Here is a 25,352-nt window from a genome sequence, read left to right on the forward strand (position 1 = left end):
ACATTTCAAAACAAGTTAGACATCCCGCGAATGCTTTCATTTGCCATCCAATTAATATCAAAATTAAGAAGATTTGTTATTGCTGAAATAAACTAGCATGTATACTTGGACTTTAATCCAATTATCATCATAATCTTTAACATCATCATCAGATGAGAAATGAAGAAAATATGAACAATATACAAACAACATTATTCATATACCACATGATTTATCTCAAAGATCTTGAAGACATTCTATGGTTTATTTTATTTGTATATGTATATATTTTCCATTAAGCAAATATTTGCGCAAATAGGATTACAGATCACTTGAGAAGGATATTATAGCTGACACTGATTCAAATAGTCACCACTCATCAATGACTTTAAAGTGTTGTGTAAAGGAAGGATGTGTGGAAATTCATGATTCAGTCAAATTCATAGGTAGGGGGAAATTGTTTTGCTGCAATAATAAAGACATCTCCAGAAATGTATAAATTTCAACAAATTTCTTGACACATTTGTCCTTGATCCCTTTGAATAAATTTGAAAATGAAATTACAAACCGGGGTCTAAAATCAAAAGCTAGAATCTTCAAAACAAGTTATTGGGATTGATCTACTTTGATTTTAACCTCTAATTACAGTTCTTCACACAAAACTCCAGAAACAGGCTGCCCTTGCATTAGGAACAAGAAATAGTCCCAAAATTGTGGTCAGCTTGATAAGTGTCGGTATCTACCGTAACTAAGGCATACTTAATATCAGGAATGTAATGCTATGAGAAATTACTTTGTTCTTATCCTATTTTAGTTACTTCTACAATTTTAGGAACTGCTGTAGTTAAGGAATTTTACAGTTAAGGAATTTGTATGGCCTCACTAAATAGCTGTTTTGTATGATATTTGTATTATAACCCTATGCCCTGTACCGTACAAATTGTTTTTAAATACAACCTAAAAGTAAACAGTTTGATTATTTTTTTAAATTATGGGAAAATGTTACTTTATAGATTTATTACCCTTATGGTAACCAGTTTTGGACCTTAGATTAGTAAATATATCTTAGTTTTTTAAAGTAACTTTCTAAATTCTGCAGATTGCTTGTGAAATCCACAGGAATATCCAGGGCAATATCTCATTGTACAAAATTATTTAGATGAGCGTATACATTCAGCATGTGTTGAATGCTCTCCATAGGGTTATAGCAGGCCTAACTTGAGCCCACAGGTTTTGTCTGTGGTCTGGTTTTAATGAACCTTGAAAAGTTGCCTGAGGTTGGTAAGTCCCCTGACAAATATTAAACAGCTGGAATAAACAAGCAGTTCTACTTGAATGCATAAAACACCCACATTTTGTTCTCAAATGAGTGATAGCTGGTTTTTAGACAGGTCTGCTACACAATTCAATATGTGATGCTTGCTTCTCCAGGACACACAGTGCTGTTTCATCAAATGCTCATAATCTTCTTTTAAGATAAAACTGGTTTATGCCCCCCACATTTACATTATATAAATATGATATGTTCAATTAGTGTAATGCTGTGTAAGTTTTAAAGTGTATATAGAACTGCAGTCTTAAGATGTAATTTTATGCAAACTTACCTGGAAGCCATTCTTAGAGTGTGCAGTAGTTTAACTTCAGTGGAAAGATAAATAGGATTGTTTTGTTGGGATGTAATCCTAAACATTCTCACTAGAGGGTTCAATGAGATTCGATGAAAGCCCCAGGAGATCTTATGGCTGATCTTCAAAAACAGACTACCTATATTCTTCTGGTCCAGATTGTAAATTGCTTACAGTGAACTCATTATGAGTTCTACTGCTAGAACTTCAACAATTTTTTTTTTACAAAAACTTTTGTACAACTACAGATGAATTGGGAGAAACTAATTTCTGTAAAAATCATGGGGTGCTAGGTTTTAAGAAGACAATGGTTGATGGGGGTAAAGTGGATTTGGAAGGATTTGTGAACCTGTTGATCGTTCACTCTCTGTAGTTTGTTTCTAGCTTTTCTCTCATCTTTTCCCAGTTGTCTCTGACTTTTCAGCTCCTTTCCTGAACACATGCCATTGATCAAGGGTCTTGTTAGCAGGCTGGGCAACGAGTGTGGTGTGCATACTTGTAAATTACCCCAGGAGTTAATTAAGGCCTAGTTTCCCCATCATTGTAGCCTACACAATGCTTGAGATTGTGCAGTTTGTGAATGTTTCATATGAGAGCCTCAAACAATTAACACTTGGAGTAGTGCCTTTTACCTTTTGTTACACAGCTCTAGTATGGTTCACTAGCAGATGCCCAGATGCAAATGTTAACATCGGATTATGTTACTTACATCACACCTATGGGTGAGAGACCCTCATAAATCCTCACTCGTCCATGCCTGAGATTGATTAAAAGGTTCTGTCTTAAAGTGACATTCAGTTCCTTTCTGAATTTCATTGTCCCTTTTCGCTCAAACCAAAGTACCAGCTTCTGCTAATAAGATATTCTGGCTAACAAAATATTTAGACTAAAAGTAGGCATGTCATTAACTCTGTAACCATAACATATTTGGGTTGCTGTTGTTGCTGTTGTGTGCCTTCAAGTCATTTTAGACTTATGGTAATGCCAAAGCAAATTGGCTTTATCATAAGTTTTCTTAAAAAGTTTTTTTCAGAGGTGGTGTTGCCTTTGCCTTTCCCTTATGCTGAGAGGGTATGGCTTTGTATTCTCAGTAGTCTAAACCCAGATAAATATACCCTACAGTCATAAAGCTTACAAACTCTCCCTTCTCCCAATAATAGTAGCTCTGAGTTTTTGCTGTTGTCAGTGTTTGTTCTGTGATGTGATGTACATAAAGATGTTTTAAAAGTAATCTTGTCCATGTATTAGCAGAAGTAAGCCTTACTAGCCCCTCTATGCTGATCTGGAGGATGAAAGATAGAGAAGGAGCTGAAATGGCATGGGCATGGGTGCTCGCTGCTTGGCTGGCAGAAGGGGCCCAGAAGCTGAAGGGGCTGAAGGAGACAGTACAGCAACCCCCTGTGAATGGTTGTTCATCCCCCAAAACGGTCATGACCCACAGGTTGATAACCACTATTCTAGACCCTCTGCATCAGACAACTTTATACTTTTCAGATGTCTGAGACAAATGTCATAGTTCTTTACCATTAGGTGTACTTGCCAGAAAGGATGTTTGCTTCAAAGCATCTGGGCTGCATGGATAAGATCAGAGTGGCAAGCTATAGCCAGGGAGCCACATGTAGACCTCTGAGTGGTTTTTGTTATCTTTGATTCTTCCATATATCCTTCTCCTGACCAAAGAAATCTGCTCTTAGCTTCAGTCTACACTGACCATTTAATGCTAGCTAGCTTCAAACTGAGTTGGCAAGAAAACAAACTCCCACAAAAGTGCAAGTTCTTCAGTGCTATGTGGTTTGTGTAACTGCCATCTAGGGCCCTTCCAGGCAGACCCTAAATCCCAGGAGCTAATCCCAGGTTTTCTGCTTCTACCTGGATTATATGAATCCCCACTGCCAGATAATCAGAGATAAACAGAAAGTCTGGGATCAGATTTTGGGATATAGGGCCTGTCTGGAAGGGCTCTTAGTCCTCAAACTGAATTTCCTATGTGGTCATCTGCACAGTGAAACCACTTTCTTCAATCCCAGTTTGAAACTGCATTAAATGTCCAGTGTGGATTGGGCCTTAAGACAACATATATCAAGATATGATTGCATCGCATATATAACCACGTACGAAAACAATAAATTAGAAATATATGCTATCATCCTGTTAGGTAGCTAAATATCTTAAGCTAGACTTATTGTGTTGTAATTGTTTTATATATACATTTACAACTCTGGTGCCGTTGCCATGCAAATGCCCCTAGAATTCACTTTAAAAAAACAAACAAAAAAACAAAACAGGCAGTCATACCAAGGAAATGAGTTCTGCAGCACTGGGAAGTGGGGTTCTGAAGGATGATGTGCACGGCCCCTCCTGAAATTGAACCATGGTGCAATAAGGGGAAGTAACAGAATTGAAAAGGATCCCTGCTTTTGCTAGTTGTGGCTTGCTGGCATGAAAAGGCTAGATATGTCATCTTTCAGCACCCATCTTACCAGCACCATAGAATGTCTTCACTCATGATGGCTGTCTGCTTTTAAGATGCGTTTTGGGAGAATCAGATGGAATATAGTTGTAGCAATATGTCCTGTACCGGATTGTGGCCACAACTGGCTTGTGGTGAAATAAAATTGATAAAGCATGCCTCAAAAACACAGTTTTATGAAAAAGAGCCAGGTGGGGAAACAAAATCCCAAGAACTCTGTTTTGTTTTGGAGAGTGTAATACATCTCAGAGAGCACTGATCCCACAGGCAAAAGGCACTTCCATCTCTGAAACACACACTTTGTCTAGTATTGCTGTAGCTGCTCCCTCACATTCTAATTTGTGCAGCAAAATGAAATGGCTCTCTTCTGTAGAAAGGGGCTGATGTCTTTCCTTCTCTTTCTTTTCCTCTCACCACCTTTATGTTCAAAACCAGGGCTACAAATAGCATGGGCGAGAAAAGACCTATGATGAATCAGCTCTGAAAACTGCAAGCTGACACATTGTGTGAGGCCATTTCCCCCAATAGCTAGTACCCAAAATATTCTGACATTGATTGAACATTGTAGCTGAGTTCATGTAGTAGAGCTGCTGGGTTGATAATGATGTCTACATGGAGCAGAATCACAAAGAGATGGATTTGGACACACTTGCCCTCTAAATTATGGTTGTCATTATTTTTTGCACAGTGCTCCAAATCGTCAAACAAATAATGAATTTCACCAGTTTGGAAAATATTCTTTCACAACATGTGCTGTGAATCTGATCTTGAATGAAAAGCCCTCTCCCAGTATTATTTTGCTAATACCTGACACCCTCCAAATTATATTTATCAATTTCTCTGTGTGTAAGATGCCGGCAGTGACTGTGGAATGTCTTTTTTAAAAATTTAAATTATATGGACTGCTCTTTTTATTTTTAGCTCAGGAATTAAACCCTTTTCTGTGGACAGGATAGAGGCGGTACTTTTTCAGCTAGCAAATGACATGAAAAAGCAGCTGTCATGGAGAAAGATGGGTCATCTGTAACTCTCTAGATCAGAGACTGACAGCTGGGAGAGTCACTGGTAACACAGGTGACCTCTAAGGGCAGCATACCGCACAAAAATAAAACTAAAAATGCCCTCTCAGAAGTGTGGGGACGCATTTTCCATGTTCCCATCACAGCCAGTTCCTGTTTTAGAAAAAGGCATGGTGAAAATGATATTTAAGGCACCTTAGATTCCTCTGGAGCACCCAGGAGTTTTGGAGGCTTCACTTTACTTATCCGTAGCGAATACTGTGTTGAGAGTTTAGTTCTCAGCCATCCTCAACCAGCAAGGCTAGCAGTTGCAGTGATTCATATACAACAGTATCAGCAGAGGATCAAACTGTCTACCTTTTCCATCATGTGGCTTTACCATGCAACCAAAAACTGAACTCCAGATTCTTGGTACATGTAAAAACTGACTGTGATAGAAAACATGCCCCTTTCCATAATACTTAAAAGAAATTACTTTTGGATCATGTGTCTCCCTAGTCTACTGGATGTAGATGGAAGGTAGACAGATATGGAATTGAACTAACTGGAATGACCGGATTACATTTGAGGGTCATGTGTTTAAATGCTAATGTATTGTTTTATATGTTTTTAAACTGTTTTAATATATTTTAACTCTATTTAAATGTCTGCAATTGTACATATTCTATGGCTTTGTATGGTTGCCTACATGTAAGCCACCTTGAGTCCCATCCGGGGTAGAGAAAGGCGGGGTAGAAATGCTACAAATAAATAAATAAATAAATAAAGTGGCTAGGAAACTATGGAATATTTGTACAGGTCACAATATCAACTGAGTTGGGCGAGATGTTTTTCATTTCCCCTCAAAAAAACAGATGAAAAGGAGATGAATAGGAGGTTGTATTGGAGTCCAAATTGGTTTATCTGTTTGGTGAATAGTTAAACTGGTTAAAGGCAACCTTGTGATTGATACACACACACACACACACCTTTTATATTAAGTATATTCACAGGAACCTACTGTTTATATCCAATACAAATTGTGTTACTTTTTTATTGTTTAACGTAACCTATATTGTTACATAGGGAGCCCTTGGTGGCACAGCTGAGCTGCTGAGATGCTGAACTTACTGACCAAAAGATCGGCAGTTAGAATCTGGGAAGCAGGGTGAGCTCCTGCTGTTAGCCCCAGCTTCTGCCAATCTAGCAGTTTGAAAACATGCAAATGTGAGTAGATCAATAGGTACTGCTCTGGCAGGAAGGTAATGGTGCTCCATGCAGTCATGTCAATCACATGACCTTGGAAGTGTCTAAAGATGACATCTTAGAAATGGAGATGAGCACCCCCCTGCCCAGAGTTGGACACGACTAGACTTAACCTTTACCTATTACATTGTTACATTTTTTTTGTATCAGGAATGGCTTGAGAAACTGCAAGTCTGTGAGAGGATTGGTTGTCTGCAAGAACGTTGCCCAGGGGACTCCTGGATGTGTTACATAATACATCTGGAGAACTAGAAGTGCAGCTTTCTGTGTAACATCCACTTTACCCCAAAGACCTTTTTGCCCTATTGATCTTCCTCATTGAGAAAGCAGCCATATCAGACTATTTATCATTCTAGAACTCTATTGTCTATTAAATGCTTAAAGTGTTCCAGAGCCTTTTGTAGCACCTGCTGCCTGATCCTACTTCTGCCCAGAACTGACATCCTCTGCAGGAGAAGCATGTGTACTGAGATATCATCCATCCAACTTCCCCCAATTACTTAACATATTATTTACTTTCATGTATGGTCAGACTCAGCCAACAATCATAGGACCTTTATTTGCCTTCTTTGAGTATCAACACTGAAATCTTGCATTGCAATCACTGAGTTGGAAGAGAAAGATGAACTGGGAGCACCCAGTGAGCAAAGGATTGGCAGTGAATAACACCTGTATTGATGTGGATATAATGGCGTGTATAAGAAAAAATGTGTCCATTTTATTTCAGGTATTTTTCCTAGGATATTAAATTGGTGGATAAGTTGCAAACAGCAGTCCTGATAAAGTCTCCTGTCCATCTTGATGGTCGGGCCTTTCTATTAAAATGACACATAAATAACCTATTATGTCCCCCACCCATGGAAATTCAAATGCACCTGTCAATTTGATGAAGTGCTAGCCTGGAGGGAAGCATTGTTTACATTTTCACTCCATTCTTCAAAAAAAAAAAAAAGGAGATTCTAATTATTTTTTCTACTGTAAATTAATGCTGCCTATGATGCTTAGCATCTCTCTTTATTGTCATATATTTGGGAAAGTTAAATAATAGAACTGATCCATCATGTATTATGCAACAAGCATTTCATGACAGCCTTCCACATGGTCTTATTTTGTCACTCTTCATAAATAATCTGTCCCTCCCCCTTCACTCTTCTTCAATAGCTGTAGGAAATTCTTTTGGCTGGTTGTTTAGGACACAGAGACTGCATTTGGAATAGATATACGTACCATGCAGCAGTCTTTTTCTTTCTTGAATAAAAATATTACACTTTAAATTTTAATAATAAAGAGAAATGGGTTAGACAAATTATGGTAAATTCACTATCACTGTCTTTAAATTTCCAATCAAGAAAAAACATGGTGATGTATTTTTATTGCATCTTGAACAAGAGAGAGAAAAGGGAAAAGAAAGAGAAGAACTATGATCTCAAAGGGGATGAAGCAGCCTATACCATTTAAGAAGAAACAGATTCATCTCTTTTACAAAAGAGAACATACTGAACTCATTGTTTTAGTGTCTTCATCAGTGTGAAAGGCCCATCCCTACCAAGGTTTCACCTGACAATCTGATGGGTAGTCAAGGACTTTTACAAAGAATGTTAATGTTCTTTAATGACTGGGAATATTTCCTTAATAGCCTGGATATAAATCCCTCTATTCAAGTCTTCAAAAATGGAACATAGATCAGATCTAACACTAATTTGACAAGGACAGTCCCAATTAATCTCTGATCCTCCTATTTTAAAGTGTCCCTCTTTCTTTCTTTTCCCACTTTCCTCCTCTGTTTTCTTTTAGAAGGCCCTTCCAGAGAGGCCCCATGTCCCAGGATCTGATCTCAGGTTTTTCTTTATCCCAGATATCTGTCAGTGCAGACTAGGCATGGATGAGTTTGGGAGTTGCAAAGGTATTAGAGCCAAATGATGTTTGGAGAAGGGAGGGAGAAGGAAGAAAAGATTTTGGAAGAGGGAGGAAGAGAGAGAGAGAAGAGATAGAGAAAGAAGAAATAAAGGTTTGGGAGGGAGAGAGAGAAATTAATAAAGTGACGGTGTGAAACCTGAAAGAAAGCCTTTCAGTGCTGGGGGTTTTTTTTGTCACTTTTATCTATTCTCTCCAAAAACTACTGTCCTGAACCTCAACCCACAGATGCTTCTCTAAGTCAGGGGAAAGGCACCACAGATATTTTTTTCTTAGGGTTCAACTGCCTCCCTTCTGTTTTGGGTTGTGTTTTCAACATAACACTATTGTTCTATAATATTTCCTAAATCTCCTGGACTCCAACACCCAGGTGTCTTCCCTAAGTCAGGAGAAAGGCACCAATTATTTGGGGGGGGGGGTCAACTGCCTCCCTTCTGTTTGAAGGGGGAGAGAAGCCACTTTCCCCAGTGTCAGTACTGTTTTCCCCTATTGCACATGCACATCCACTATTAACTAATCGATTCAGAAGTTTTGGGAAGTTTCAAAATTTAGAATCAAATCATCAATGCCCCCCCCTACTTTTGAACACCTTTTTTTTTTTAAATTGCCCATGCCTACTGCAGACTCTTATAAGCAAAAACCCTGGGATCAGATCTTGTGATATAGGGCCTCTCTCTGGAAGGACTCTTTCAAAGTACAAAAAAGCAGTTTACACTCAGTTAACACAGCAGAGAGGAAAAGAGAGAATCTTGTAGGATTACTTACTGCTATCTTTTTCAAAGAGGTTAAAGTTAGGCTTTCAATGTTTCATGGTTCTGTTTTAAAGGTTTGTAAATAAATTCATAATGCATTTTAATGTTTTAAATATTTGGTACTGTTTCATTATCTGGGCGGACTCCAATGGAGGCCTAGACAGAGAAAGATAGTCCATTTTATGGAGGGGAGGGGAGTTGAAGGAGGAAAATCTTTTCCCCTGTTTTCACTGGTTATTCCCCCTCCCCCTTTTCCCATTCATAAATGAAGGTTGTTTCCACAACAGTGACATGGGTAGGAGGAATAACAGGAAAACGGTTTACTCCTTTAAGCATCCTATTCTTCTCCATCTCTTAGAGGCCTTCACCCAGATAATGGAACAGTACATAATATTTAAACTTCACAAATAATTATTTGAAAATATTATATTTATGCATTTCTTAATACTCTTGGATTGTTTTATGTTTATATTGTTTTAACCACTGTGAATACCTTTATCAGAGGCAAGGTGGCATATCAATGATAATGATGATCATCATCATCTTGACCACATGCTGCTGTTTCTAGGCTATTTTTTTTTTTCTAAAAGAAAGTTTTGTTGTTTAAAGTGTCTTCAATGAGGTCTGAATATATTATTCTGCATTATTGTGATCTGTTTTCAAATTGTGAGGATTTTATTCTGCTTTGATGGGAGCAAACAACTCCCACTTAACAGTCCAAAGTCAAAGTGCTATTATGACCTGTAAAATCCTATGTGGTGGGATTCAGAATTGCATGTGGTTGGATCTGTGTTTTCTCTAAGCTATGAAGGCCCATCCAGACATTATCTTTATCCCAGGAGCTCACACAGCAAACTGGAGGGTGGTCAAATGCTGTTTCCTGTAAACATGGAAGTAATAATTACAAATGGCAAAAAACACAAGATTTTCAGGTGCGGGAATATCTGGGATCTGAGCCAAAAATCCACATCTTCAAATGTCTGTATGTCCCTGCACTCAGAAAATACAGGGTGTTTTATCTGGGTTTGTTCCCAAGTTTTAGATGTTTGTTCCTGATTGGTCGGTTTCTAAAAAGCAGGTAACAGTTGAGTAGAATGCAAAAACTTTGTTTGTGTGCCAGAAACTTCATGAATGTTTGGAGTGCACATTTTCGCTGGCCAGGACATAGTTGTGCCTCCCTAGTCTATGTTGTATATCCTTTCACAATAAGAGCAATCAAGAACATACATGTATAATCCAGAAACAACACTCTGTCTGCACAGATGGCCCTGCAGCTTATATAACCCAGGAATGGGACTTATACAATAATTCCCATCTTCACATGTATGTATCTTAAGTTTTTTTTTAAAAAAATGCCAAAATTTCTGGCAGAAGTCCCACAGCAGCCATCTTGGGGGCTGCAAAATCCCATGACAAAGCACCAAGTGTGGCCAACGGAGGCAGAAATCTCAGGACGAACAGGTCTGTATCTGGACATCTTCTCAGGTCCCGAGTTTTTGTTTTTTGTTTTGCTGCCCCTGCCTAAAGCACTCAATTTGGTGCTGTCTGAAACCGCCCAAGGATCCTTGGAGGAGATGCTCACAACCATGTTTGGTGGAAACACAAGGAAGTGCTTTCTCAGTGGTCATGGAACTCCTTTCTTAAGAGGCTAAATTGGTCCCCATCTGATTGTCCTTCCATTGGCAGGTGAAGCCCTTTTTATTCCAATAGACTTTGGAGAACTGGCTGTTTCACAAGAAAAGGGCTTTCCTTAATGTGCTGTACTACTTTTATCCTTCCTTTGAAACTGCTGTTTTAATTCCGAAGACAGCTTAACGCTGTTTTAAATGTAAATTTTTCTATGTCTTAGCTGTGCTTTCTTTCTGCTTGTATTTCTTTTTATCATGTAAGCTGCCTTGAATCCCAGCTTTGCAGAAAAGACAGAGTATAAATTTAGCCTTCTAAATGTCATGGAATGTAGTTCTAAGCCATAAAGCATGAACATCTGCATAAAGAAATGGCAAAGGTATTTTGTAGCAGCATGTGCTATGTGTTCAGATTACAATCACATACCACTGTGCAGTTCTAAATTTTGCTTTAAGAGTCCTGGCAGTCTAAATTGAGACACAGACAGAGAGGCCATGAGGGTTGTGGATTTTGCATAGGTTTTTTATAGTTTGCATAGGTTTTTTATAGTTTGTTTTACCTTGACTGAAAGCAGCTGGTGGGAGTTCTGTATTGTTTCCTTGTGGGATTTGATACAGAATCAGTGATTATACTGATGATTTGTTGGTGGGGTTATGTATATCTCCTTTTAAGAGTGTGCAGATATGACCCAGGTAATATCTTGCAATCTACATTCATGTCGGCATGCATGTTTCTGACTAAAGTTGACTGTATGGAGACTCAGTACATTGTTAGGCTGTGAATTTAGAGTCTACATTGCAGTGGGTTTATTAGAGCTATGATATATCAACAAAGATGAAATGCCCAGTATATACCACTTCCTCATGAATCTGATGACTTGGGATGTATGTAAATTTCATGGAGAAGTGAAAATACAAACTTCTCCTTTAATTCATACCTGCACTCCAGACCCTTGACCTGTTGAATTGGGGATTCAGATATTACACCAATCACCACTTACTCCCAATATTTCATTCACTCTCCCCTTTCCAACCGATCATTATTTTATTATTTCTAATAAATGAACTGCATATTATCCTGAACAGTCCATGGCATCTCCCACTAACCTACATTATTAGGCACCAGCTGTACGGTGAGGAGGTGCAAGGAGAAAAGGAGACCCATTCAGTTAGCAATTGGAGCATTGGTGAATTTCTGTCACACTTGTGGGGCTGGGTCAGGAGTGGTTACTTTGTTAAATATAGTAACTAAATAGCTGATGTAAAATATGGTCCAATACATTTATATTTATTTTTACATTTTTTAAGGATGACTCACCAGTGTAACCATATGGCTGTTCTAGGTATAGATGTACTACTGTCTCAAATTATAACACAACTTGTTACTTAGCCCATATTTCAGAAAATGAGTTGCTAGTTGGTGAGGTTGTTTTTCTGTAACTGAAAATTTTAAGTCAAGAATAAATAAATATTATCTAATAAACACACATTTTTATTTGCCTCCAGTTAAACCTAAAAACTCATAGCCAGTTATTCATGCAGAAAATGTGCCATTTCAGAAATATAAGTGCATTGTTTCTCTGAGTACCTATCTTTGGAGAGTAACAGGCATTCAAGCACTGAACTCTTGCTTGAGATTAATGAAGTTATCTGACAGCACTGCTTGCCATATTAGTTATGATTCAATTTTTTATTTATTCAGAAGGATATCTCCTAACTCCTAAATATGTTCTCAAGGTGTTTCCTCATAGCTACACAGACCTGAAATAATTAGCATAAAAACACTATCAGTGAAAGTCCTATTTGAGGGCCTTGAGTGGAAAGAGGCGAGTCTTGAAAAGGATTTTGAGACATAACCCCCTACTAAGAGTAGTATGTCATGTGGAAGTTGGGGTGAACTTGTTTTCCACTGGTCTGGAGTTTAGAACAGAATCAATGGAACCAAATTAAAATAAAAGAGATTTCATTTAAATATTAGGCAGAATGTTTTTATTATAAGAGGTGTTCAGCTGCCGGAGATGGTGATGGACTCTCCTCCTTTGGAAGTCTTTAAACAGAGATTGGGGGGCCATCCTGAAAGATGGCAGTAATTGTATATTCCTGCTCTTGTGGCCTCTTTCAACCCTAAGATTGCAGAGATAAACTTCTATTTCTTGTGTAAATGATGCATATTTTATGGGCAGCTATACAAGGTAGACAGCATCCTGCGCATCACAACAACAAAGCCAGTGAATGAAGAGGAGGAAGTTATCTAGCATTAGACAGAATTCCTCAATCATCTGTTGTCCTGGGGGGGGGGGGGGTTCCTCCTTGTATGTGGAAATAGGTTCAGATGTAGATCAAGATGCATATTCAGAGTAAGAGTGATATCAAGCTGTGCCTTATTTATTAAAAGCACAAAATGTAATAAAGAGAACAAAAATAAAGGAAAGGTTCCATCTTTATTGTCATATTGGGTGAAAATCTAGACCAGGGATACTCAAATTTTTAAACAGTTGGAGTCCCTCAGACTGTTGGGGGGCCAGATTATATTTTGAGAAAAAACATGGACAAATTACTATGCACACTGCAGATATATTCATGCAAAAAGACATGAAAGAACAATACAGCATTTAAAATGATGAACAATTTTAACCAACATAAACTGACTAGTACTTCAATGGGAATGGTGGGCCTGCTTTTGGCAGATCAGATAGTCAAGTTAATTCAGATTATTCTTCTTCTTGTGTGACTTGAAGTTGTTTCAGACTTAGGGTGACCCTAAGTCTAAAGTTTAGACCAGAGGCTGAGTAAATTACCTTGGAGGGCCGCATCTGGCCTGTGGGCCTTCATTTGAGAACCCCTGTTCTAGACTGTGCTGAAAACTAATTTTAAAAACATTTTTCTTGTTGTGAACGTTCTATTGAAGGGTTAGTTCCAGTATTTTAAATGGTCCATGAAGACTTAGGTGCTCCTCTGCCATCTCATCCTGTGGGTAGACTTGGGCTTCTTACAGGAAAGGTGAAGAGGAGGCAGCCGTAATCTAAATCAAAGCAGCACCATCTCACCTATCAGTTGATGTGAGAGCCCTGGAGTATCAATTCCATAAAGGACTTTAAAGTGCCTCACAAACCTGAACTCCCCACCCCCTGACACACACACATACACTTTGAGCAGAAATAACTAACTTTATTTGATAGACATGGAAACTATCCCTTGAAGATAAAACTTTCCTTTTTCTCTTCCCCCTCCTCTTCCTTCTTCCTCTTTTTGATTAGTTTTGGTTTCTACCTTAACATTTGTCTTAGAATTCAACAATTTAGTGACCTTTCTAGAGAACCACAAGCATGCAATTCTAGATTTAGACCCCTTCCACACTACCCCTATATCCCAGGATCAGATCCCAGATTATCTTTTTATCTGGCAGTGGATACTCATATAATTCAGTTCAAAGCAGATAATCTGGGATATAGGGACAGAGTGAAAGGGGCCTCATTTAGTGACAAATAAGCTGTCTGAGTAGTTTTGGAAGAGTTCTACTGGGAGAAATTCAGGTGGACTTATTCTGGAGTCCTGCTTTTGAAGCCCACTTTCTAGCCAAACTTTGTCCCGAAACTGCGCATACTGTTCTCTTGAGTATCTTGGCAAATATGAGAATGTCTGAGCCAGCTATACCATTCAGAAAACAGCCTGGCAGAATAGAATCCAAATCACTGTGGTAAATCCTCTCTGTAGTACACTTAGGTAACAGTATTCCCCATACATTTATGTTCACAAAGAGTTTATACCCTGAAGACAGAGATGTAGACTACAGACACATGTCTGATAATGCATGGTAACAGCAGTGACCTACGGTTGCCTTTGCATCACACACACTTCCTCCAAGTTGCTCAGAGCAATGTTCTGGCCTGTGAGGTAATTGTAGCTGAGAGTGACTTCCCAAGTCTGTCTGGTACATTGAGGAGATGAGTAAAGAACTGATGTTGTGTCTTCCATATCTAATCACAACATTCTAGGCAGTGAACACTAGGATCCTTTCTCAGTAGGTAAACTATCCTTTTAGGGGAGCCTCCATCTTTCAGTGGAAGCTAGCTGGAAATATATAGATCAGATAAATTAGCCTAGGGACTCATTCTCTTCCCTTTTGTAATCTTTCTTAGTATAGCACTTTTAGTGACTCTGAACCATGATGTCATGGATTATAGCAAAGCCAGTTTTTCAGCTCTTGTAAGGAAGGTACAAGAAATGAAGGTGTCAGTCACCATGTTGCATTTCATATTCAGAGTTTTGAAGCACCAATTAATCCAGTTGTCAATACCCCTTCACCTTACTTTCTCAAAGGGAAGACAAGGTAAGGGTGTATTGGGAACTGGGAAAAAATGTTAGGTGATTAGAAATTTTTCTCATTCATAGTGATGCTCAGTGTTATACTTTTGGTACATCTTTAAAATATTTGAGACTTCTCTCAAGCCAGAGTTTTAAAGAAAGCAGAATTTTCATCAGGTGCAATTTTTATTAGTAAAATGTAGCATCTAGAAGAAAATATTTCTTTGTTGTTCCTCCCATAGGATGAATCCTCAGTCTTTAAGATTCCATCAAAACTCAGTCTAGGTATTTTGAACAATGAACATGGCAACAATATTTGGGGAAATTCCCCTTACAGTAAATAAATATCCTACAAAAGTAGAAATCTTTCCAAATGTTTTTAGAATCCATGCAACATAATAATAATAATAATAATAATAATAATAATAATAATAATAACAATAACAACAACAACAACAACAACAACAACAATCCTGCCACCATCTCCCCGAAGGGACTCAGGGCGGCTTACAGAAGGCACAAAGTACCTATAAACAGACATAAAAGTAAACACAATATAAAATACAATAAAATAAAACACACGCATATATAAAAACATAATTTCAGACTCAATTAAGCTGCTATTCTCTAAGTGTGGTGGTAAATTACTGGAACCATGGCTGGGATGTAAACATTGGAATAAAATAAGTGCCAGATGCAGTAATGGAGTGAGGGCATGGGATAAAGTGCAGGATGTGTGACGACTATGTTGGACAACTAGGGGCTAAATATTCTCAAAAGCTTGATTGATGAGCCACATCAATCAAGCCTACAAAAGCCTACAAAAAGAGGACAGTGTAGGGGCCTGTCTAATCTCCCTGGGGAGGGACTTTCAAAGCCACAGGGTCACCACCAAGAAAGTCCTCTCCCTTGTCCCCACCACCCATGCTTGTGACGGTGGCAGGACCAAAAGGAGGGCCTCCCCCACATCTTAGAACCTGCATCAGTTCATAGGGAGGAGTGTAGTCATGAAGATAGGCAGGAACCAAGCTGTTTATGTCTTTAAAGATGATAACTAGCTCTTTGAATTGGAACTGGAAATAACATCTGAATCTTTACTAAATCCCTTTTTGATTCAGGAGAACAATGACTAAATATGGGTTTGTTTAGAAGGAAACTGCATTATATGGAAAATTAAGCTTCCTAAAGTCAGATTTCAATTTAAAGAGTTTTCTCCTTTCCTCTTCTATTATGAACTGACACAAAACTGAGGACCAATGACTAGACAGAGAGAAGGAGGTGATGATACACACTGGAAAGCCCCTTCAAGTGTTATCTCAGTGTTCAATCCACGGAATATTTTGTAATTATAGCAACTTAAATCAACTATAAGGACATTTGCATCAACTTAATTTCAGCCTGAAATGGTTACAGTGCAATTAAAAGCACTATGCTCCTGTTTTAATTAAACAATGCTGTGAAATATTCTGCATTTTGAACCTGTTTTGGCCTGCCTCTTATCACTGAATTATTGCACTTAATTTGTTTTCCCACTGAAAGATGGAATTCACTTAAGGATTACTGGATGGTGCTCTGGCATTTTTGTGGTCTCTTGATGGCTCCTGTGAATCTAGATCATAGCTGTCTTCAGTGACTCTGACATGTCTTATATGCACCATCTCTTGTCTAGTCTGTCTCAGCAGATTTATGAAGTCACATTTGACCTATGAAGAGAGAAGTGGACATTTTTGATTAACTTAATGATAGAGATTTTAGATGACAGCAGATTCTCCTTGGTACTTACTCCAGGTTATTCTGCACATATTAGATATAAACTATTCTAACAGATATACATTCTGAACTCACTAATCCCATATAGACATGTTTTTTTTTGTTTTTTTGGATTAATTTATTATGCTTGCATTTTTCATTTGACAAAAGCAGAAAATAACAAAATAGAAATATAAATTAAAGCAGTTACAACATATGTAGAGATTTAGTGTGTAAATAAATGAAAACACATCAGTAAAAATGATAAGAAAGAAACTACAGTCTTCTTCCACAACCTTCAAGTTGTCAATTGACTGCTAGCAACTGCATAAATGTGACAGGTTTTTTAGGCAAGAAGAACTCAGAAGTAGTTTTAGCAGTTCCCTTCTCTGAAATGTAGCCTACAGTAGTCATTGGTGGTCTCCCATACAACCAGAGCTGACTGTGCTTAGCAACCAAGATCAGATGAGATCTGATGGCTTAAGGATATTTAGGCCCCTCTTCCACAATAACCAATTTTAAAGATCAAATACCTGCCCAGAGAAAATGACTTTAGAGGTGGAGTCAAGGAATTTCTGGAGTTCTTCAAACATTCTTCTGATGGTGAGAAGGTTCAAATAAAGGCTGAAGAGAAGAAGAAGAAGAAGAAGAAGAAGAAGAAGAAGAAGAAGTTGCCCACCTCTCCTCATGGTTTGAGGTGGGTTACAGCATTACTAAAACATAAACAAACACATCTGGAAAATACACATATTAAAACATACCTCTATAAAATACATATCAAAATACACAAAGCAAAAACCAGACATACAGTGAAGTTTAAAATTCACCATTAAAACTGTCTGGGTAGGCCTACTGGAAGAGTTAGGTCTTCAATGTATCTTAAATTCAGACAGATGATCCAGCTGTCAGAGTTCTACCGGCAGGTCATTCCACAGTTGTGGAGCGGCTGATGAAAAATTCTTCTGAGTGGTGGTTGATTTATACATCATGCATACCCCTTGCAACCAGAGACATATCAGTGGCCGTACATTAGGAGAAGAAATTTAAACCTCTACTTAACCCACTGCATAATTATAGTGATATTGTCTTCTTCTGGATTGCCAACTGTTTTCTTTCTTCTCTGCACATATTCAAAGAGGCTCTGTAGCCATGTACAATCAAGAAGTCTGTTTTGTTCCTCCCTCGCCTACATGCCGAGAAAGGGAAAAGATGACAAGAAATCCTTGGGAACTGGCTTTTCTCATTCCTCAATTTTCCTGAATACAAGGAAAGGTGAGAGATGTGAGGAGCAGAGAAATAAAAAGCAAGAGAAATAAGGTGGCAACTTCCAGTTCAGGGCTTTGAGGTAAAATTTAAATGAGTTGTCCAAGGTGCCAAACCATAACTGGACAGGTATGATACTGCTCTGTGTCCAAGAGGTCAACCCCATTCAGAAAATGGATTCAGTACCTTGGTTAGCTCCTTCAAAGTCTGAACCAATGGAAGGTATGTACAGTATGTGGTTGTGTGCCTTCAAGTCATTTATGATTTCTGATGATCTTGAAGTGAACATCATAGGGCTTTATACTACCAGTTATGCCAGTGTTTTTTTTTTAATGATGTACAACATGATGCCTGAACTCAAGGAACCAGTATCCATAGTTTCACTTAACTGCATTCAATAAGATATGTCCTCTCTGGTAATGTGCTAGGCCCTCCAGTGCTATTCTATGGTAAGAAAGTTACTACATAGAGTTGTGTGACTATGTGACTCCAGCTGAAATCATTCAATTCAGTATGGTTGGTTTTTATCCCTGGTTTGCTGTTTCCAGTGTAGGTTCAGGAAAGTATCTTCTGTGGATATGGGGTTCATACTGTATGCTTTAAGCTGACTTTATTTATTTTTATTGTTTAATCATGTTTTAACTTTTTTATCCTTGGGATTTTTAACGTCTTTTTAATTCTTATAATCAGCTTTGAGTCCAAATCTGGAGAAAAGCTGAGACACTACTAATGATGATGATGGTGTTTGTGGCAAGAATTATTCAGAGATTTGCCATTGCCTTCCTCTGATGCTGAGAGAATATGACTTGCCCACAGTAACCCAGTGCGTCTCCATGGCTGAGTGGGAATTTGATCCATAGTCTCCAGAGGCATAGTTCAATGCTCAAATCACTATACTATGCCGAGTCTCTTAATTAAGCTCTTGTTTACAAAACTGAATAGCCAAATGTTTTGTACCTCTTTAGGTGGTGGTCTATGACTATATGTGGAAAAACCACACCAAGAAGCCTGGAATGTCCAGCAGCAACGTCAGTAATCAAGATGAAATAATGAAATCTTCAGGAGATTCTGGAGGCATCACCGTTCATGTCATGATATACACAGTTCATCTTGGAGGCTACCAAGAACTGTACAGACATTTTCTGAGAATGCCCACAGGTGCTATTGTTGAAGTAAGTTTTCAAATGTATCTTTTCAAATGTGGTAGAAATATACAGTAGGCCCTACAATTTTGTTGAAATTAGCAGCACAGCACCCTCATGAAAGTGCAAATATTGCAAATAAAAATGTGTTTCTTACCTGAAGGAATACCTCTTTAGGAATCTCTAAGTCTTACAAGTTGACTCCCTTCCTGGAAGATGACCATAGAATCATCTTGGAGGACCTGGATTCTGAGGCAAGTCGACCATGCACTCACCCTGGAGGAGCTAGAGAGTCCCAGAGAGACCATATTAATCAAATTTGTGAATAATCAAATCCAAAAAGTTAAATCTGCAAATGTGGTGGTCTGATTCCAATGGGTAAATGCTACTGATGCAAGTGAACAATGAGTTCAGAATCATGCCTTTCTGAATATTCCACAGGAGCCAATATTCACCAATAAACAGAAAGAATGGTCAAGCTAAAACACTGAGCTGCACAAGCATTTACTGGTATTTTGTTTTCTCATTTTCTTGTAGTGTAATGCTCACAATGACAGAGGCAGAACATGGAAATACCTAGCTACAAATAAAGAATTTCACATAATGAATTCCTTATAAAATATCTAAGGCATAAGTACATAATGTTGCAATTATAGCATAAAAAGTACTTTTTGAGTTGTAATCAATACTTTTTTGAGTTGTTTAGTCAGTTTTATAATTACATGAGGTGTATAGTCTTGCTATTGAAGTTTTTTTTAATACTCTTGTCAGTGCCTGTGGTTGTTTCCATGACAGTGGGACCATAAATCCACTTCAGGTTTTAGTCCAATTTTTAAAGAAGTGTCCAAGGTGCTAATCCCATACCATTCAACACCTCGATAATTTTAAAATGTGGATTAAAACCCGAAATAGATGTACCATCCAATTGACATAGAAACTACTGACTATAGAATGGGAGCTATTGGCATTTTAATATTTGCTTTTATCAATGTGGAAGTAAAAGTTACATTTTAAGAATTATAACTGGAATACTGATGAATTTTTGAGTAACCTTGAGATATAACTGTAATAAGCCATTTTAAAATAAAATTGAGAGGAGGGAGAAAGATGCATAAAGTAAACAAATACTCAAAGTATGCATGTGTATGCATGTTGATGTGAAATACCTTACCAAGCAGCTATTTGATTTTTAACATGTATATAAACGTTTTCTTCATTTTAGTTTCATTTAAAGTCTGGGGACAATGAAGGAATAACAGGTACCTACTGAAAGCTATACTTTTAAAAGAAGAGAGTGGCAAACCTCCGCATACCCCCTACATAAGAAAATCCTTTGAAATTCAACGTGTAACCATAACTTTATAGGAAAGGAGCATACACTATACTGAAGGAGCATACACTACATTACATCAAACCTGCTATAACCACTGAGAAAGAGATAACAATGAAATGCATTAGAAATAAATGGAGCAGAGCTGTCATGAGTAACCCAGGTCCCATTGTTTTCAGTAGATCGGAAGTACAACCAACTTTTTATTGCTGTTTTCTTATAGCTCCCCCTTCCCCACTCCGTCCATCAAAGGTGGGTTGTACTAAGGAAAAACATGAATTTTCAGTAAGTTAAAAACATGATACTGTAGAATTGAAGAGAGATATAGTATGGCAGAAGAAGCAATTGTGTCAGGTATTTTGGTCATCAGTCATGGGAGTATGAATATTTTAGATTTAAGAATGTTGGCTATTTATGTAGTGTACGGCATGTTAAACTCATTTGAAGTCGAACTCTCTTTTTAGCAAAAAGAGCATGTGTCAGCATCTTCTAGGCTATTTATTTTAAATGCATGGTTAACATTGCATTTGGCACAATCTGAGGAGGCAAAGGGTATTGCTGAAAGCCAGTTTTTGTAGCTGGAGAAAAGTTATTAGTTGAGTTCTTCAAGGGTCCATTCCCTCCAATTTGTCATTTCAACTTTCTATCATTTTTTAATTTTGTTTTTACACCACACAAAAATGATGCAACCCCCCTCCCCCACGCACACACAAACAACAATAACCTTTCATTCATGAATTGTGCAAACAGGCATGTGATGTTACAGATGAAGAAATAAGGATCATTTAAAATACTGGCCTGAATGTTATTGTTAGTCCTGAGAATGACTGAATGGGATTTATCTGTGTAGGCTTACCATTCAGCAATTGAATGAATGAGTTTACTTTATTTGGGTCTAACCAATAGGATGCAAACTCTATCTATAAAACCCATTTTTTCCAAGAAAGACTGTTAAAATTAATATAAAAGGGTGTGTGGTTTCCAGCATCAAAGATGAAATGGTTAGAATTGGTTTGCGTATGTAGCCGAATAGTAAGGAAAATTATGTACAAAAAGAATATTCAGTAATTTCTGTTATTAGTGAAAAGATCATATGTACAGACTCAGATCATCAACTCATACATTCTTCAATAACAGTTAACTTCAGCAGATAAATTGGTATCCTTAGAAGAAAGAAACTGCCTAAAAAGAAAATTAATTCAGCCACACTATCGGCCCCTGGAAGAAACCAATCTCTCAATCTGAAGTGCCAATGTCAACAAAGATTATGAAATATTTGTGGGAAAAGTTAAATAACTATTGCTTTTTCAAGTGAACCCATCCCTCCAATGAAGATTCGAAGAATCTGACAAGACACAAAACATTTAATGGCAGTCAGAGCTCAGCGAATAGCAGGTGGAAAAGCAAAAGGGGGAGGAATACAAAAACCTTCAATAAAATTAGAAAGTGCCTGCAAGTGGACTGTGATGAATATTGGATTACACAATTAAGAGAGACTGCAGAGAAAAATAAGTCTTTAAAAAGATTGGAAATTCCACAGATATGCGAAGACTTCTATAACAACTAATACAATTCCAAAGTGCAGGTAGTAGAAGTCAAACCACATGTTGAGAAGAAAAACATCCTGATAGTATTGAGTGAGGTAGATAGTACATCCATACATAAAAAGAAGCCTGAGTCAAATAGACATAATATCACCAAAACTGTTTGTGGTGACTTTGGAAAGCCTTTGGAAAGGCAGGATTTCAATTTGCGGTGAACAATTTTCTCATTTCCTCTTCACAGTCAATTGTGTCTTCTTCTTTTTTTGCCAAAAATCCAGAGGATTTACAACATGGTCTCCCAATAACTAGCCTGACTCTCAAAATCAGTAGGACTGGAAATGAACTTGAAGAAAACAAAATGGATAAAAAATGAGCCACATCATTATAAATGGAGATTAAATTGAGGAAGTGACTAAATATGTATATTTTGGTCAACAAGTACAGTCAAATAATTTGACAAATGGCGAATGGAAAAAAAAGATGCAAGGCGTCTTGGGCGGCTTTTAATCGAAACTGGACAGTGTTAACAGATTATAAGCTGCCAATGAAGGTCAGAGCAGATATCCTCAACACTGCAGTCTTACCGGCAATGTTATACCCTTCTGAAACATGGGCAACAACAAAGTTAGAGGAGGGAAAACTGGTGGTGACTCAGAGAGCAATGGAAAGAAGGATGTGTGGTATGACAACAAGAGATAAGGCCAGCAACAAAGAGCTGCATCTAAGAACTGGGGCGCATGACGTGGTGAATGAAATCTATGAGGCAAAAAGAAGATGAGCAGGGCATGCAATACAAATAAAAAACAACCAATGGACATGCCGACTCATGAACTCGATTCCAGGAGACCTTGACAGACCTTGTATTGGATGGCATGAACCAATGGTTCGGTTATTCATATTTTTAGCATTCCCAGAGTAATGGTTGAGACTGGCTGCAGAACATAGTTATCGATCACACACATGGACTGAATTGGACATGATTTTATCTTGCCAGTTTGGCTTATTGGTAAATCTAATCTATATGCATTTTTAAGTTGTTGTTATTGTATATTGTTTTTATATTGTATTGTTATTATTGAATTCTGTTGTGAGCCAGTCTGAGTCCCTCTACGGAGGTTAGAGAAGATCAGCATATAAAAGTTTTAAATAAATAAATAAATAAATATTCAGCCACAAATGGAAAACTGAAGCACAGTATCATAAATTTTAGCAAATGGTAGATTTGCATGAAGCTCAAAGGAGTAGATTGACTACAAATTGGGTAGGATAGTAAAAAGAATCAGCATGGATTATTGACTATGTAAACACAACAGAGTTGTGCTTTAATGATGTTTGTTCAACTTGAAACTGTGTTTATATTTAATGTCAGTCTGTTGGTAAGTCAACAGAACACACTGGAACTCAATAGGATATTCCTTTGTTTCTTTATAGGAAAAAAGAGTTTATGAGATGTTTTAAGATCTGTGTTTGACATATACACAACAGGAGAGAGACTTCAAATGTATTCTCATTTCTGTTAAAATTATCAACCACCTGTTGGAATAAACAAAAAGTTCACAAAATGTGCATGTTATTTGAGAAAAAGGTTGAACGAAGAGAGACAGAGAAGTGTTCCCACTCAGTGATATTCTGAGAAACTACCAGGCATCGAGTTCTTCACAGAATCATATTTCACTTTTTTTAATTTTATTTTTTGGTAAAATAAATCTTCCTCCCATCCTGTGTTTTTTTTTAAAAGTTTTGTATAGCAATGAATGGGGAACATAAGTACATCTTCATCCCACACTCTTCCTTCCTTCCTTCCTTCCTTCCTTCCTTCCTTCCTTCCTTCCTTCCTTCCTTCCTTCCTTTCCTCCTCCTCCTGCTCCTAACTGTTTTGTGTGATGATAAATGGAACATTTTGATGTCTTACCATCTCAAATGCATTTGGAACCCATGCTGGCATAGGCTGTTACTATCACAAGCTTGATAACACCAGTGTGGTGATTTTTATCTTGCTTTCTGCTGACTTGCTTTCTTATTAAGAGGACAAAGATAAGTGGTTTTAATTCAATGAGAAATCAGTTTCTTATTAAAGAGCAACTAAAGCCTTAAATTGCTCAGAAACAGCCCCCTCCCCTCCCCTTGACAGCATGATTTTTATCCAGGAAAAACAAAACAAAAAGATCCAGCTACTCTAAACAGATAGAAGATGAAAGGGAGGCCCTCCTCCACTACAGTTGCTTGAAACAGAGCAAGTGGTAATAAGATCAGACAGTTTAGGTAACTAGCCTATTACTTCGTGAAGCCGTTTACATCCATCCATATGCTGCAAATGATGCTTAAGGTTCCCCGTACGTCTTGAAAAGTGAATAAAATCATCTAGGCTTATTTGGAATGCAAGATCAGATATAGTATGCTGAGTGACACTTAAAAAGAATGAAGCAGTAAGTGGAGCTTATTTTCTGAAACTGTCTTGACACTAATGCTAAATTATAGCTGGGATTCATCTAGCTTTTTTACCTTTATGAGGAAAGGCTTTTTACATATTTAACATAATTCTAGGGAAAATATACTGGCATTATGTATAAAGATATGCACACTGTAACCAAAGGGCATGTATATTCCCCAGTAGAACACTTTCTGCAATGTTATTGCCATTTGGTGTCATTTCCTAACAAATATAAAATACGATCGGTAAACAAACTAGACTTTAGATTTAAGCTGACAGCTGTTCCTTCAGAAGCAATATTCAGATATTTAATCTCAAGAAAACTGAATGTTTTGTGGCTGTTTGAGAAATCCATGTGTTTATCAAAGGAAGGGTCGCATGCTTTTATGCGTTATTCTGGGATCTGACAAGGACATATAAAACTGCCCTCAGAAAACATACACATTTTACAATAGTGAGTGTGCCTTTAATCCTCCTTTAATCCTCGTGGGGAGAATGGTAGGGTATAAATAAATCAAATAACTAATTAAATAAATACTATGGAAGTGAGACTACTAAATGGCATGACTTTATTTATATTTTGAATACAGATTTTGACTCTCCTTCCCAGATTTAGCTTGTGCATACACACACAGAACCTCTTCGGATACATTTATTTCTCTGTTTTCCTCATTCATGGCAATGCTCTGGGGTACAGAGGCACACCTGGTTGGAGAACTTTAATCTGAAACATTTTATTTGCTATGTGTGCTTCAGATATACAAAATGGGCACACTTCAGAGGCAATTTCATACTATTTGGACAATAATGCTTGGGCAAGGTAGAACCTTTAAGGCCATATCCATGGCATAAAATGAACAGAAGTTAGTTTATGACAATGAAGAGTAGAATCATAGAATCATTGAGTTGGAAGAGACCTTGTGGGCCATCCAGTCCAGCCTTCTGTGAAGAAGTGGGAA

The 25,352-nt window shown here is 37.7% G+C and overlaps 1 protein-coding gene across 1 annotated transcript in view; it reads left to right on the forward strand.

The window, feature by feature from the left end:
* The window catches only part of LOC132774583 (uncharacterized), a 196,708-nt gene that overhangs the window by 165,249 nt on the left and 6,107 nt on the right, over positions 1 to 25,352 (forward strand). The window contains exon 19 of the mRNA XM_067467513.1: positions 18,912 to 19,118. Coding sequence (XP_067323614.1) covers positions 18,912 to 19,118 — 207 coding nt within the window. The remainder of the gene's footprint in view (positions 1 to 18,911; positions 19,119 to 25,352) is intronic.

This window comes from Anolis sagrei, chromosome 4, assembly GCF_037176765.1.
Source record: "Anolis sagrei isolate rAnoSag1 chromosome 4, rAnoSag1.mat, whole genome shotgun sequence".
Taxonomy (NCBI): domain Eukaryota; kingdom Metazoa; phylum Chordata; class Lepidosauria; order Squamata; family Dactyloidae; genus Anolis; species Anolis sagrei.